This window comes from Schistocerca cancellata, chromosome 5, assembly GCF_023864275.1.
Source record: "Schistocerca cancellata isolate TAMUIC-IGC-003103 chromosome 5, iqSchCanc2.1, whole genome shotgun sequence".
Taxonomy (NCBI): Eukaryota; Metazoa; Arthropoda; class Insecta; order Orthoptera; family Acrididae; genus Schistocerca; species Schistocerca cancellata.
In genome coordinates, this window is record NC_064630.1 from 408,943,083 (window position 1) to 408,957,555 (window position 14,473).

The window sequence follows — 14,473 nt, forward strand, 5'->3', positions numbered from 1 at the left end:
TGTATGATTTTTTTAGCGAAATGTTGCACATAATTGTGAAAAATACTACAAGAACAAATATATAAAGTATTCCAATCATAATTACAGACCGTTAATGGATTGTACATTAATTGTAAATAACATTTTAATCATTTGTAATATAAGTGTTTATTTTGACAGGTAAGGCAGTTATGCAAGGAATTCCATCTCACTGATGTTCAAGTTAACCAACTTATGTCTTCTTTTTTGGAGGACATAAAGCTTGGTCTGGGGAAGGATACACATCCAAATTCAATTGTAAAATGTTTTATAACATATGTGCAGGATCTTCCAAATGGGAAAGGTATGTTATATAAATAAAATTTCTGATGTCACAAGGCATATTCAAGTTTTCAGAAACATCAGGTAGCTAATGTTTACTGTTGTATATAAATATCACAGTATGGATCTGGAAATGGTTAAAAATTTGCAGAGCCTCTTCCATTAACAAATACTGATAGTCAGGCACTTAACACTGCCCACCTCAATTACAAGTTGAGTAGCACTATTTTAGTTCTTCTCTTTTCCATCTAATGAACATGACAATTTACCGTTCATTATTATCATTCTTCTGTTTTGGAATTGGACATGAGCTGTTTTCTTTAATTCAAAGTCAATGTTAATTAATAGTGCACCCTGCCATTTATTCATGGTAAAGACCATAGCATGTTAGAACATATTTATAAACTTCATCTGGCATACTGGTGATCATTGTCATTCCATTCCACATTGACCCCTATCACTTCTGTGCAAAGATTTGTACAGTCCTGCTGTGAGATGACACAACTCCTTTGCTGGCCAAGCGCAGTACAGTTGACCTACACTTTATTATTGTTAGTCAAAGGTCTGCCAGAAATGACATGCCACTCACCAGAGATAAAAAAAAAAAAACATACAAAAAGATAAAAAATTAAAAAAAAAGTGAGATTAAAACTTCCACAAACTTGGCATGTAGGAATACTGAAACCTAACAGTTCTCCAGTGCACAAAAATATTTCACATTGGAAACTTAAGGACTCCTAAAGTTTCAGTGTAAAATAGGCTAAAAGAATGTGCAAAAGTCAAAAGAAAGAAAATGTGGCACAAAAAACCTAATATGGATATCATATTGCATTGCATGGTCTCACAGAAAATGGAAAAGAAGTAAAATTACAAAATCTATAAATACATTTACTTTTACACAAAATAGAATCTATCAGTATTTATGGATCATCACGGCTTTAGAAAGCATTGCTCCTGCAAAACGCAACTCGCCCTTTTCTCACATGATATTTTGCGAACCATGGATGAAGGGTATCAGACGGATGCCATATTCCTTGACTTCAGGAAAGCATTTGACTCGGTGTCCCACTGCAGATTCCTAACTAAGGTACGAGCATATGGGATTGGTTCTCAAATATGTAGGTAGCTCGAAGACTTCTTAAGTAATAGAACCCAGTACGTTGTCCTCGATGGTGAGTGTTCATGAGAGGTGAGGTTATCATCTGGAGTGCCCCAGGGAAGTGTGGTAGGTCCGCTGTTGTTTTCTATCTACATAAATGATCTTTTGGATAGGGTGGATAGCAATGTGCGGCTGTTTGCTGATGATGCTGTGGTGTATGGGAAGGTGTCATCGTTGAGTAACTGTAGGAGGGTACAAGATGACTTGGACAGGATTTGTGATTGGTGTAAAGAATGGCAGCTAACTCTAAATATAGATAAATGTAAATTAATGCAGATGAATAGGAAAAAGAATCCCGTGATGTTTGAATACTCCATTAGAAGTGTAGCGCTTGACACAGTCACGTCGATTAAATATTTGGGTGTAACATTGCAGAGTGATATGAAGTGGGACAAGGTACGTAATGGCAGTTGTGGGGAAGGCGGATAGTCGTCTTCGGTTCTTTGGTAGAATTTTGGGAAGATGTGGTTCATCTGTAAAGGAGACCGCTTATAAAACACTAATACGACCTATTCTTGAGTACTGCTCGAGCGTTTGGGATCCCTATCAGGTCGGATTGAGGGAGGACATAGAAGCAATTCAGAGGCAGGCTGCTAGATTTGTTACTGGTAGGTTTGATCATCATATGAGTGTTACAGAAATGCTTCAGGAAGTCGGGTGGGAGTCTCTGGAGGAAAGGAGGCGTTCTTTTCGTGAATTGCTACTGAGAAAATTTAGAGAACCAGCATTTGAGGCTGACTGCAGTACAATTTTACTCCCGCCAACTTATATTTTGCGGAAAGAACACAAAGGTAAGATAAGAGAGATTAGGGCTCGTACAGAGGCATATAGGCAGTCATTTTTCCCTCGTTCTGTTTGGGAGTGGAACAGGGAGAGAAGATGCGAGTTGTGGTACGAGGTACCCTCTGCCACACACCGTATGGTGGATTGCGGAGTATGTATGTAGATGTAGATGGTAGATGCATGATCAACTGATGTATTCCTTAAGGAATAAATGTGTCCTCACTTTAAGCATGGTTGAACATTTTCCTTTGCTCACAAAATACCAGTATCAAATTTTAAAAAGGAAGAAAATGAAACTGCTGCTAACTGCCAGGTACAAACACAAAATCCTGCAAATAAATTATAGATTTAAACAGATTAAAGACGAGTAATGTGAAAAATCACAATATTAATAAATGTATGCATTATGAAATTCTAAATTTACAATGACAAAAATCCCTACAGGTAAATCTTGAATTTCAAGGTCATATATCTCTCTGTGTCACCAACAACTAAACAGTACATAAAAAGCATCAATATTATTAGGAACAATGAAAGGATTGAAATACACAATGCATATCAATTAATCTCTAATTATGTTTCTTTTACAAATAATAATCATTCAGGATCAATAATGAGGGGCACACAATAGGAGATTTCTGAAGAAACATGTGTAAATAGTATATATATGAAAACACAGAGAAGAGAAAACAATTTTAAATGAATGGTACTCTAGAATATGATATGCTATTTAGTTTCAAGGAGTAAATACATATATACTAATCAAATTTGAAATTGATCTGGGTGTAAACTCAGTCTGGCTGTAACAATTTGTGGGGCTATGAAATGGTATGAGCACATGGCTACAGTCAAAGCAGGTGGCAGAAGAGGGAAGTGCAAGCAGTCTACAAAGGAGACTGCATAGAGAATACTTGTCTGACCCATCCTAGAATATTAGTCAAGCACATGGGACTAATACCAAATACGCCTAACAGGTGATATTGAACAGACACAAAGAAGGACAGCCCAAATGGTCACAGGTCTGTTCAACTCATGAGGGAGCATCACAAAGACACTGAAAGAACTGAAATGATAGATGACTGAAGACTGGTGAAAACTACCATGTGAAAACCAATAGTCAAAAACACACACACACACACACACACACACAGTTGTTAAATCGCTTCTAAAACCAAACTGTACATTTGATAGAAAACTATGTGAAATAAGATGCTCAATTATCCTTACATACACAGCATTTTCAATAACTTTAGCAAACACTAGTGGCATAGAAATAGATCTAAAATTGTCTACATTATCCCATTCTCCCTTTCTATAAAGTGGTTTTACTAATGAGAACTTTAATTGTTCATGAAACTGCCCATTCTTAAAGGAAATATGGCTAAGTACAGGGCTAGCATGTGCAGCACAATTCTTTAATATACTGCTAGGCACTCCTTCGTATACATGAGAGTCCTTAGTCTTGAGTGATTTAATTATTGACTAAGTCTCTGCCATATCAATATCATAGAGGAGTATTTCAGACATCAGTTTTAGAAAGGTATTTTCCAACAGAGTTATATAATTCCCTGTAGAAACTAAGTTTTTATTTAATTCACCAGCAATGCCCAGAAAATGATTGTTAAATACTGGACATCATGTATCTGACTCAATAACAGAAATATTTTTACTACGAACTGACTTTATACTGTCGACCTTGTGCTGCTGATCAGACACTTACATATGTCTTACTATACAAACACCACACAAAAAAAAACCAGTGGCACAGAAGTGATGTTCTTCAATTCTGTTACTGATTATAGTGCACAGTTCATTAACATTATCACAGTGAGTTATCTTGACCAGTTTATAAATGGATCTAAGAAAAGTTAAACCAAAACATGTACAAATTCTTGAAACTTATTTGTAATTAAGACAGTCCTTTCTTCCATGATGCAGCTTTGAAATTTTCCACTTTTCCTTTTGCACTTCTTTTCTTACATTATTTTGTCCTCTTCAGTTTTTTCTTCGTTCTCTTCTACAATTGCTATTTTCTCTCCATTACCTTTTTTCTCTTCTGCCTTTGTGGTGTCTTCTTCTGTTTGTCAACAAAATGCTATTTTCTCTCCATTACCTTTTTTCTCTTCTGCCTTTGTGGTGTCTTCTTCTGTTTGTCAACAAGGTGTAATAATTCATGGACGTTATCAAATGTTTCCAATTGTTAATTTCCTGTGTACATTGCACAACAAATGTCTGGCTCAGACAGTGATCAAGGTGTCTTCATTGAGAGGAGCATTCAAGAAGATATTTTGGCCACAATATTCTAACAAGGAACTTCTCATATTTCTTTTATTTCTATTTTAATTGTTGAGCAAAAACAATTTTTCTTTATAATTTGTAGTTTTTCATGTTGTTTCAGACTCAGCAGCAGTTATGTACTGGTTAACCATATAGTTGAGCCAAGTGTGTGTGCTTGTACTCATGTAATGAAGGCAACATTCTGTTTTTTAATCTTATAACTTCATGTGAATGAAATGAGAATGAGATTTTCACTCTGCAGCGGAGTGTGCGCTGATATGAAGCTGTGAGTACCGGGCATGAGTCGTGCTTCGGTAGCTCAGATGGTAGGGCACTAGCCCGCGAAAGGCAAAGGTCCCGAGTTCGAGTCTCGGTCGGGCACACAGTTTTAATCTGCCAGGAAGTTTCATATCAGCGCACACTCCGCTGCAGAGTGAAAATCTCATTCTGGAAACATCCCCCAGGCTTTGGCTAAGCCATGTCTGTGCTATATCCTTTCTTTCAGGAGTGCTAGTTCTGAAAGATTCGCAGGAGAGCTTCTGTAAACTTTGAAAGGTAGGAGACGAGATACTGGCAGAAGAAAAGCTGTGAGTACCGGGCGTGAGTCGTGCTTCGGTAGCTCAGGTGGTAGAGCACTTGCCCGCGAAAGGCAAAGGTCCTGACTTCGAGTCTCGGTCGGGCACACAGTTTTAATCTGCCAGGAAGTTTCATATCAGCGCACACTCCGCTGCAGAGTGAAAATCTCATTCCAGTAAATTTCATGTTTATCTCAGAACTCTGGATTTTGCACCAGCTCCCCTCACCCCCCCCCCCCCCCCCTCCCACTACCAACGTCCACTTTACGAGTGTTTCTGATGGCACATGCCGTTCCCTGCTGCATCTGCCACGTGTGTTCCACAAACATTAGGTGATTTAAACAATTGCAATGCACCTGTAGGGGAGGGGCCTGGAAACTGTACTCTGTAATTTTCTGCACATCGGTCAACTACAGTCGACTCTACTGTGCCGGTCCATTTTACGCCTGTTGGCATTACTCCATCGAATGCCCGACTTGTAGATTTCTTGACCTGAGCCAGCCGCACCTACTGCACCTGAGCCAATTATGCTGCAGAGCTACGGACAGGGGGTGACAGTTTCTGACAAACAGTTACGTCTAGACTTCCCCATCCGTTGGCCTAAGCTACCACCCCTTCGCAACGACATGGTTTGCCTTGGTTGACCACATCCTGCAGCTACAGCGTGTCGTTGATGGCAATTCGAAGTTCCTTTGCTTACTATGTCATCTCCATGATGAACTGGACCTGATCTGCGATATTGTGGCTTCACCCCACACTACGGATAAATATGCATTCGCCCAACGCACCATCCTCGAGCAACTATCTACACCAACAGAGGAAGTTTTCTGCCTCATTAGTCACAAGTCGCTGGGTTCCAGATCCCCGTCGCAGCTGTGTCATCATCTCCACGCCATGATTGACACACACCACATGCCAGACGTTACACGTTGGACCATCTGGTTGCTCAAACTTCCTCCGTGGGTTCAAATTCACCTTCTCTGTGTAACTTCAGCCCCACTAGACTCTAAACTGTAGATCGCAGTCCCCACCCGCAAACACCCCCCCCCCTCTCCCCCCTTCCCAGGGGGCCCTCAGGCCTTAGTGGTTGGCACACCTGCACGACAGTTTCCATCGTGCAGTACAGACTGCGTATGACTTGCCCGCCACTTTTAACTCAGGCAGCGTGATGGATGACCCCGCGCGCCGTCCCACTTGGTGTTATTTCCATTCCCGCTTTGGCGACGCGGCTAAGAAATGTCATACTTATTGTGCGTTCCCAAACTAATAATGTGACCCAATTCAGGCACTACGGGCATTGCACTGCACAGATGCCTATCACTTAATACTTCCTCACCTCACACACCAGGACACTTGTACGTGAAAGATGCAGTGTCTTCCCTTTCATTTCTAGTTGACACAAGGGGGGGGGGGGGGGGACGAGGTTAGTCTGCAGGTATTAAATTTGAGCATCAGCCTAGCCCCCCGCTTTGAGCGGCCAATAATTCACTGATCCAATCCCATGGAATAACTAATTTAAGCCTTAAACTGCAGGACATTAGTACCCCATTATAGCGGACTTTCATTATCGCGGATGTGGATGAACCAGTGCTTGGGTTAGATTTTCTCTTAGCCCATGCACTTTCACCTAACCTATAACGAAACTTGAAAGGCTGTACCACCGGTTCAGATATCTCTTCCCTCTCACCCAAGAGCACCAATCTGTTGTGTGAGCTAGCCGAAACCAGTGTTGCTCTCTCTCTTAGATGACACAACGACAAACTTTGGGACAGCAATGAAGCCCTCCGCTTACGCATCATCACCATGCAAGCCAAGCTAATGGATGCTCATAAGCAGGTCGCCCAGCTGTCACACACGGTCACGGCCCCCAATCCCCGCACCGCTTCCTCGCACCCGCCGCCGATGCCACGTGACATTTCTACTGCCAGACAGAAGCTGTGCCCACGACACTACTGAATACCCCACTGAGCTCCACGACAAGGACTACCATTGGATCACCACCACTGCTGCCGACCCACTGGCCTGGGATACACAAGCATGTGCATTACAGGTTAGTCATACTGCATCGGGTGTGGGTCCATCATCCCCATCAGTGTTCGTGATGAGCAACTGTACTGTCCATAGAATCAATACCACAGAAGGCCCACCAGTACACGCAAAGGCTAGGCATTTAAACCTGGGGAAACTTAAATATGCCAAAGCTATTATTCAGGAACTTTTAGGCAGTAAGACTATTCGCCCTTCTTCTAGTAGTTGGTCGTCAGCCATTCATTTGGTGCCCAGGAAAGATGACACTCTCCGCCCCTGAGGTGACTATCGGGCACTTAACACCAGAACAATTCTAGATAAGTATCCTGCCCCAAATATTCAAGACTTTGGTTCCCAGCTGCATGGGGCACAAATTTTAAATGTAATCGACTGTCACAAGGCATACCACTAACTGCAAATGGCACCGGAGGACGCTGAAAAAACTGCTATCATCACCCTGTTCAGGTTCTTTGAGTATTTGTTTCTGCCATTTGGCCTTAAAAATGCTGCACAGATGTGGCAACGGTTTCATTGACTCATTGGTTGGAAAACTGGACTTCGCATATGCATCAAACGGTGTCACAGCGAACAATGCTAAGTCACAACTCTGCCACACTATTGCCACTTTCCTGGGCCATGAGGTTTCTGCCGACGGCATCCACCCCCTACCCGAATGTGCCGAGGCCATTAGTTCGGTGCCTTTGCCCAAAGATTTTCAGAGCCTCCGCCGCTGCCTTGGAACGGTAAATTACTACTGCAAGCACATCCCCCATGCTGTTGACATACAAGCTCCAGTGACAGATGCTCTCACAGGAAAAACACTTCAGGGTCTCGGGCAGTCACGTGAACTCCAGATATGTGTTGCGCATTTGATAACCTAAAGTCAGCCTTACAGATGGCCGTTACACTCGCTCACCCCATTCCTTATGCATCCATCTTGCTTACTACAGACGCAAGTGATACAGCACTGGGGGCGGTATTTCAGCAATCCGTGGGTTCTGTTGTACAGCTGCTCAGATTTTTCTCCCACAAACTGTATGCTTCCCAATGTAAATGTCCATGATATTTACCGGCCCCAAGCCACTGGTATACGCTTTCCATAACCCAGGCAAGGACACATCCCCAAGATGTTTTCAGCATATGGACCTCATATGTCAGTTTATGAACAACATAAACATTACATCAGAGGGGCAGACAACATAGTCGCCGATTTTCTGTCTCGTGTGTCAGTTTTATCTTCACAACTGGACCTCAGTGAACTCCCTAAATTGCAAACAGAGGATACTAATTCAGCGCATTGCACTCCAATGTTAAAACAGGACTCAAATTACAGTCATGAACACTTCCCGGGTTTTTGTCACCCATCTGGTGCGACATTTCAACAGGATGCATACGTCCGAAGATTCCTGCACCTCTCCGCCGGGACATTTTTAATAGTATCCATAACATGGCACATGCTGGCATATGGGCCACTGCACATCTGGTATCTGAACGTTTTGTTTGTCCCGGGGTGATAAAACAATGTCGCAGTTGGGCACGAGCATGTGTGGCTTGTCAGCATGCAGAAGCAGGATGTCATGCACAGCCCCCCATGGGTACGTTCGATGTGGCAAAAAGAAGATTCCAGCACATACATATTGATAACATCGGGCCCTTGGCCCCCTCGATCCCCTTCCATTACATACTGTCTGCCATTGACAGGTTTACTCGCTGGGTAGAGGTAATTCCTCTCACTACTATCACAGCTGACGCAGTGGCCTGAGCCCTTTTATTAATGTGGATTTCGCTATCCAGTTTCTATCACCACTGACCAGGGCCGCCAGTTTGAGTCTGCCCTCTACTGACAGCTTTATGAACCGTGTGGGGTGAAACGATTTAGGACTACAGCATATCACCCTCAGAGCCATGGACTTGTCGATTGCTGGCACCAAATGCTTAAAGCTTCCCTGATGTGCCACGGAGGTGAGTGGGCCGACACCTTACCATGGATAATGTTAGGCGTTCGGGCCATGTACAAAGAGGACCTCGGCATGTCCCTGGCAGAAGTACCGTACGGAGAACCCCTCACACTCCCAGCAGAGCTAGTTGAGTCTTCATTTCCTCCAGGTCAAATCTACGACTTGACATTCGTCGGACATGTTTAGGAGTTAATCACTAACATTCGCATGCCTCCTCCTTGACCACACTCGCTCCCTCCCATATTTCTGCATAAGGACTTGGCGTCATGCACTCACATCATGGTGCATGATGACACTGTCCGACCAACACTCAGACCTTCATACTTTGGCCCGTACAGAGTCATATCACAGTGTCCCAACACGTTCGAAGTGCTCATTAACGGCACACTTCAAACGGTATCTGTCTGCCACCTCAAACCTGCGTGGTCTCTGGGGGAGCTGTCCAATACCCCACCCAGTCAGGCCCCACCCCCCCTGCTACATCCGCCTCACACGAGACATCTACCGATGCTCCATGTGTGAGTGACACCAATTCCCACATGTGTGACGCTACCCACTCCCAGTCGTGTGACAGTGCTTCAGGTGCATGTGACATTCCCCTACAGAGTGACGCGTGTGATGACTCCCCCTAGGCAGCCCCCCACCTCTCCCCTGTTAGGATTTAGTGATATATCAGGGGCCAGCCTCGGAATGTGTGATGTCGCCAATGATGACTCGTGTGGAGATTCTGTCAACCCGTATACGGAAGTGGTAGTGAATGTCAATGCAGATGTTATTTGCAGCTCTAAAGTGTGTTTTGTTATGCATCCAGATAATGTGTGTGTCTTCTATGAACAAGCCAGCTCCTCCAGTGACAGTTTAATCCACATTCATCATCTCCAATCTGTCCCCTTGCCTGTTGGTACTGACCCATCAACAGTTAAAGTCCTACATACTGCAACAGGCATTCAGGTCTGCTACCACAGCTCCTCACAACCCACCGTCCCCTCCCCAGATCCCTTGACTGCTGTACAAGGATTTTCCTGGTTGGGCATGACTATCCACCCCCCTCGCTGGCTCGAAGACTTCAATTACTAATGTAATGTAAGGTATGGTTTCGGTTTAAACACCGTCTCCCTCCCCCATAGGCGTTTCCTTTACATGTATGCCCCAATATCAATATTTGTTTTGTGCTCCACACTCTAGGGGGAATGGGAAGGGGGGGGGGGGGGGGCTAATGGGGTAACTATCGACCAAGTCGCATGTAATATCTTGGTTTGGCAAGCTCTTTGTGACCAGTCTGTGGCCGCACGTGAAACAGTACACGCGTGCACCAAGAATCAATAATGTATATAACTGTATATGTGTGCTTCTGAGTAATAAAATAGTGCTTATTAGATGTGGTATATTGTACATCATTGGATCCGGCAATCCTACAACACTAAACCAATATACTGCTTGTTTATCTGTAAAAGTTTAAGTGAGCAGTAGAGGTTTAACTAAGAAGGAAAAATTACAGTTTCATATAATTGTAAGTTCTCAAATTAATCACACTATCAAAGAGAATTTTGCTGGATAAAAAGTGGGAAAAAGTTGTATCTTGTGCCAAAAATCTGCTGTTAAAGGATTACAAAAATTGTCAGACCATTTAAAAGTAGTAAGTCGTCTTTTGATGCTATCTAAATCAAAATATTGAAATGTAATATGAAACTGATAGCACCTCCTTGAGGTACCTTTGTAGTCAGTCAATGAGTCAATCTGTTTTTTCTGAAAGTCTGAAACATACAGTAGTAATTTTCATTCAGAAATATGGAAATTAACAAGTAATCTCTGATTATAGACCCATATTTCTCTTCACATATTTTTAAAACCTGGAAAATACTTATAATACAATGTTGAATAACTTTTCTGTACTACATTTTAATAACTGGTCAGTTTGATTTCTGTATAGGGCTGCCTATGGAGAAAGCTACTCACAAACTCAATTCTGGAAACACCATAGTCATAACTAGTTGTCAGTTTACAGAAAGCAACCTGTCATTGTATAACCTGACACGTCCCATATTGCTGAAGACTAACCTATACCTCAATCGCCACAAATGGAACTCTTGATTGCTATGTTATTCTATGTTAAAACCCTATTCCTCAGCAACAGGCTCACATATAAGTTTAAATTTATGTCGCATACTGAGGTCTATGGACCCTTGGTGGTGGAAAACATTGAAGCTTTTAATTCAATGGAATCAGAAGATAGGCCATTTTATCACACATTTTAATACTCGCAAACTTATTCAGAAAATCCCCTAGGGTACTTCTCATTGGCCTAGAATCATGAAACTTGGCAAAAAGTAAGTTTCACAGTACAACCAAAAACTGTAAAACTGTAAATTTGTAATTATATCGTACGAAAAAAAATTTGTTGTCATTTGTTATCTGACTGTTTGTCTGTCTGTCTGTCTGTTATTACCCCTTTTTCTCAGGATTGGGTGGATGCATCACATTGAAATTAATGTCACATACTAAAGTCTATGGTCCTTTGGTGAGGTAAAAAATTAGAGCTTCTATGTCAATGTAGTCAAAAGATATGGCCATTTAAGTCATATATTTTGATACGCGCAAAGTCACTCATCAAAACCTATAGGGACTTCCCATTGGTCTAGAATCATGAAATTTGGCAAATAGGGAGGTTGCACAGCACAACCAAAGGAAATAATCTGAATACTGTAAATTTGTAAATACATCACAAAAAAGGACATTTCTTATCTGGCATCAAACTTGAAATTAAAACTATCAATAGTTCTATATTCAGGTTGACTGAGTCACTGTGGCGGAGTCAAACATCAGGTAAGAAATGACTTTATTGCTCATATGACATGTTTTGGAATTAATCCAGGAGCGATTACTGCACATAGGTATGACGTTTCAAGTTGTATGTGAAACCAACACTTGCAGACTAATGTAACAAAAATGTGTTTCACGTAAAACTTGAAATGCCATATCTCTGTTCAGTAATCACCTTGGATATCTTACAATGGATTAATTTTGAAACACATCATATGAGCAATAATGTCATTCCTTGCCTGATGTTTGAATTTTACTTAGTGAACCAGTGAGCCTAGATGGAGAACTACTGATTATTATTATAATGGTCACATGCCTCCAGAATTACTTTACATCATATTTATATTACTGAAATTGAAACAGTCTCCAAAATTTTGTACCCTGGGACCAATATCTTGCTAGTATCAATATCAATACCAGGAGAAAATGGTCAAGATTCTTAATTCCTGGCATGGATGAATTGTCTGCAAACATAATTAAGTTTGTGCAGAGCCCTCACTGCTCAAGTGCCACTTGCACCTGGCCAATATTTTTATTCTAGAGGATGATAAAGAGTGCTGATGAGGCAAATAAAATTGTAGAGGAATCTGGATTGAACAAGCTGAGGGAGGTGGGGTGATTAAGTCCTAGCGTGATTTTAATAGCGAAAATTTCTTTAGCAATTTTACAGATATTCAAAAAGGGCAATATCTCTTTGAAACAAATTGGCAATAACAAATGAAGTAATAGTGACAGAAAACTTTTGCAGTGACTTGTCTTGTGACATGTTTGTCAATAGAAAAATAAGCACACTAGACAAAAAATTATTCACTTCCAGGAGATGTCACATAAATACCCTGTTACACTGTTTGTAGCTGTGACTGTGACTGGTCTCAGTTCAATGAAGAAGAGGATCCACAGATTTCTTCAGACATGCTATATGCAGCTGAAGCCACTTGTTGATGATTAAATCCCACAGAGCTATCAGATTATAGGGATATTGAGTACTTTGTTTCCCCTGCTGTTACAAGTAGTCCCACACATTTCCTACAGAATTAAGATTGATGGACTTACTGGGTCAGACAAAGTTCAACAGAGTGCTGGAATGTATGTGTGCAGCTGTGTGTACACAGCTAATGTCATGTTGGAGGATGGGAGTGTCGACGGCATACTCATCATGAGGATGTAGAAGTAGGGCAACAACTGGTTATTAAGAATGTGGGAATAAAACATCCTGGTACATGTTTAAAGTAACATGAATGAGTGGTTCCAAATCATGATACAAAAAGAAACACCAAAACATCACAGCTCCACATCTGGCCTGGATCATACCCTCTACACACTAGGTTAAATGCCTCTTTGGGCTATCAGTGCACTCGGTGCTTTGCAATATTTTAAAATATACTGGTGATATGAGGGAGGATAAGATTACAACATGAAGTTACCAACACTTCTGACATGTACTGCCATTTCCTGAGTATTTTGGATACTTACAGAGTGACATAATTTTTTATTTTATTTTTTTCCATGAAGAAATTTATTTAGGTGTTAAGAGGTTAAAGGAAATTAAAATTGACCTTGAGAAGAAATTTAATAACTTGAGAATATTTCCGCTACAGACACAAAAATGTTGAAGAACAAAATGAAAGGGTTTGCTATGATTGTAAATACACTGAAGTGGCAAAAAAACTGTTATAGGCATGTGTATTAAAATACACAGATATGTAAACAGGCAGGATGCAGCACTGTGGTCAGCTATGCCTATATAAGACAAGTGTGTGGTGCAGTTGTTAGATTGATTACTGCTGGTACAATGGCAGGTTATCAAAATTTAAATGAGTTTGAACGTGGTGCTATAGTTGGCCCATAAGTGGTGGGACACAGCATCCCCCAGGTAGCGATGAAGTGGGGATTTTCCTGTAAGACCATTTCATGAGTGTACTGTGAATATCAGGAATCTGGTGAAACATCAAGTGTCTGACATCGCTGAGGCCAGAAAAAGATCCTGCAAGAATGGGACCGACACTGACTGAAGAGAATTGTTCAGTGTGAGAGAATTAGTCTCCACAAATTGCTGCAGATTTCAATGCTGGACCATCAACAAGTGTCAGCAAGTGAATCTTTCAACAAAATATCATTGTTACGGGCTTTCAGAGCCAAAGGCTCACTCATGTCCCCCTGATGACTGCACAACACAAAACTTTACACCTTGTTTGGATCCATCAACGCTGACATTGGACTGTTGATGACTGGAAACATGTTGCTTGGTCAGATGAGTCTCGTTTCAAATTGTATCAAGCACATGGACATGTATAGGTATGGAGACAACCTCATGAATCCATGGATCCTGCATGTCAGCAGGGGACTGTTCAAGCTGGTGGAGGCTCTGTAATGGTGTGGAGCACGTGCAGTTGGAGAGATACGGGACTCCTGGTATGTCTAGATATGACTCTGGCAGGTGACATGTGTTCCTGTTTCTATGTGTTTGGGCGCTGATGACCAGGCTGCTTAGCGCCCAAAAACCTCAAACCACACACACACACACACACACACACGCACACACACACACACACAGACATACGTAAGCATACTGT

The 14,473-nt window shown here is 41.8% G+C and overlaps 1 protein-coding gene across 1 annotated transcript in view; it reads left to right on the top strand.

The window, feature by feature from the left end:
* The window catches only part of LOC126188569 (hexokinase type 2-like), a 184,109-nt gene that overhangs the window by 22,804 nt on the left and 146,832 nt on the right, over nt 1-14,473 (top strand). The window contains exon 2 of the mRNA XM_049930171.1: nt 160-322. Within this exon, the coding sequence (XP_049786128.1) occupies nt 160-322 (163 nt within the window). The remainder of the gene's footprint in view (nt 1-159; nt 323-14,473) is intronic.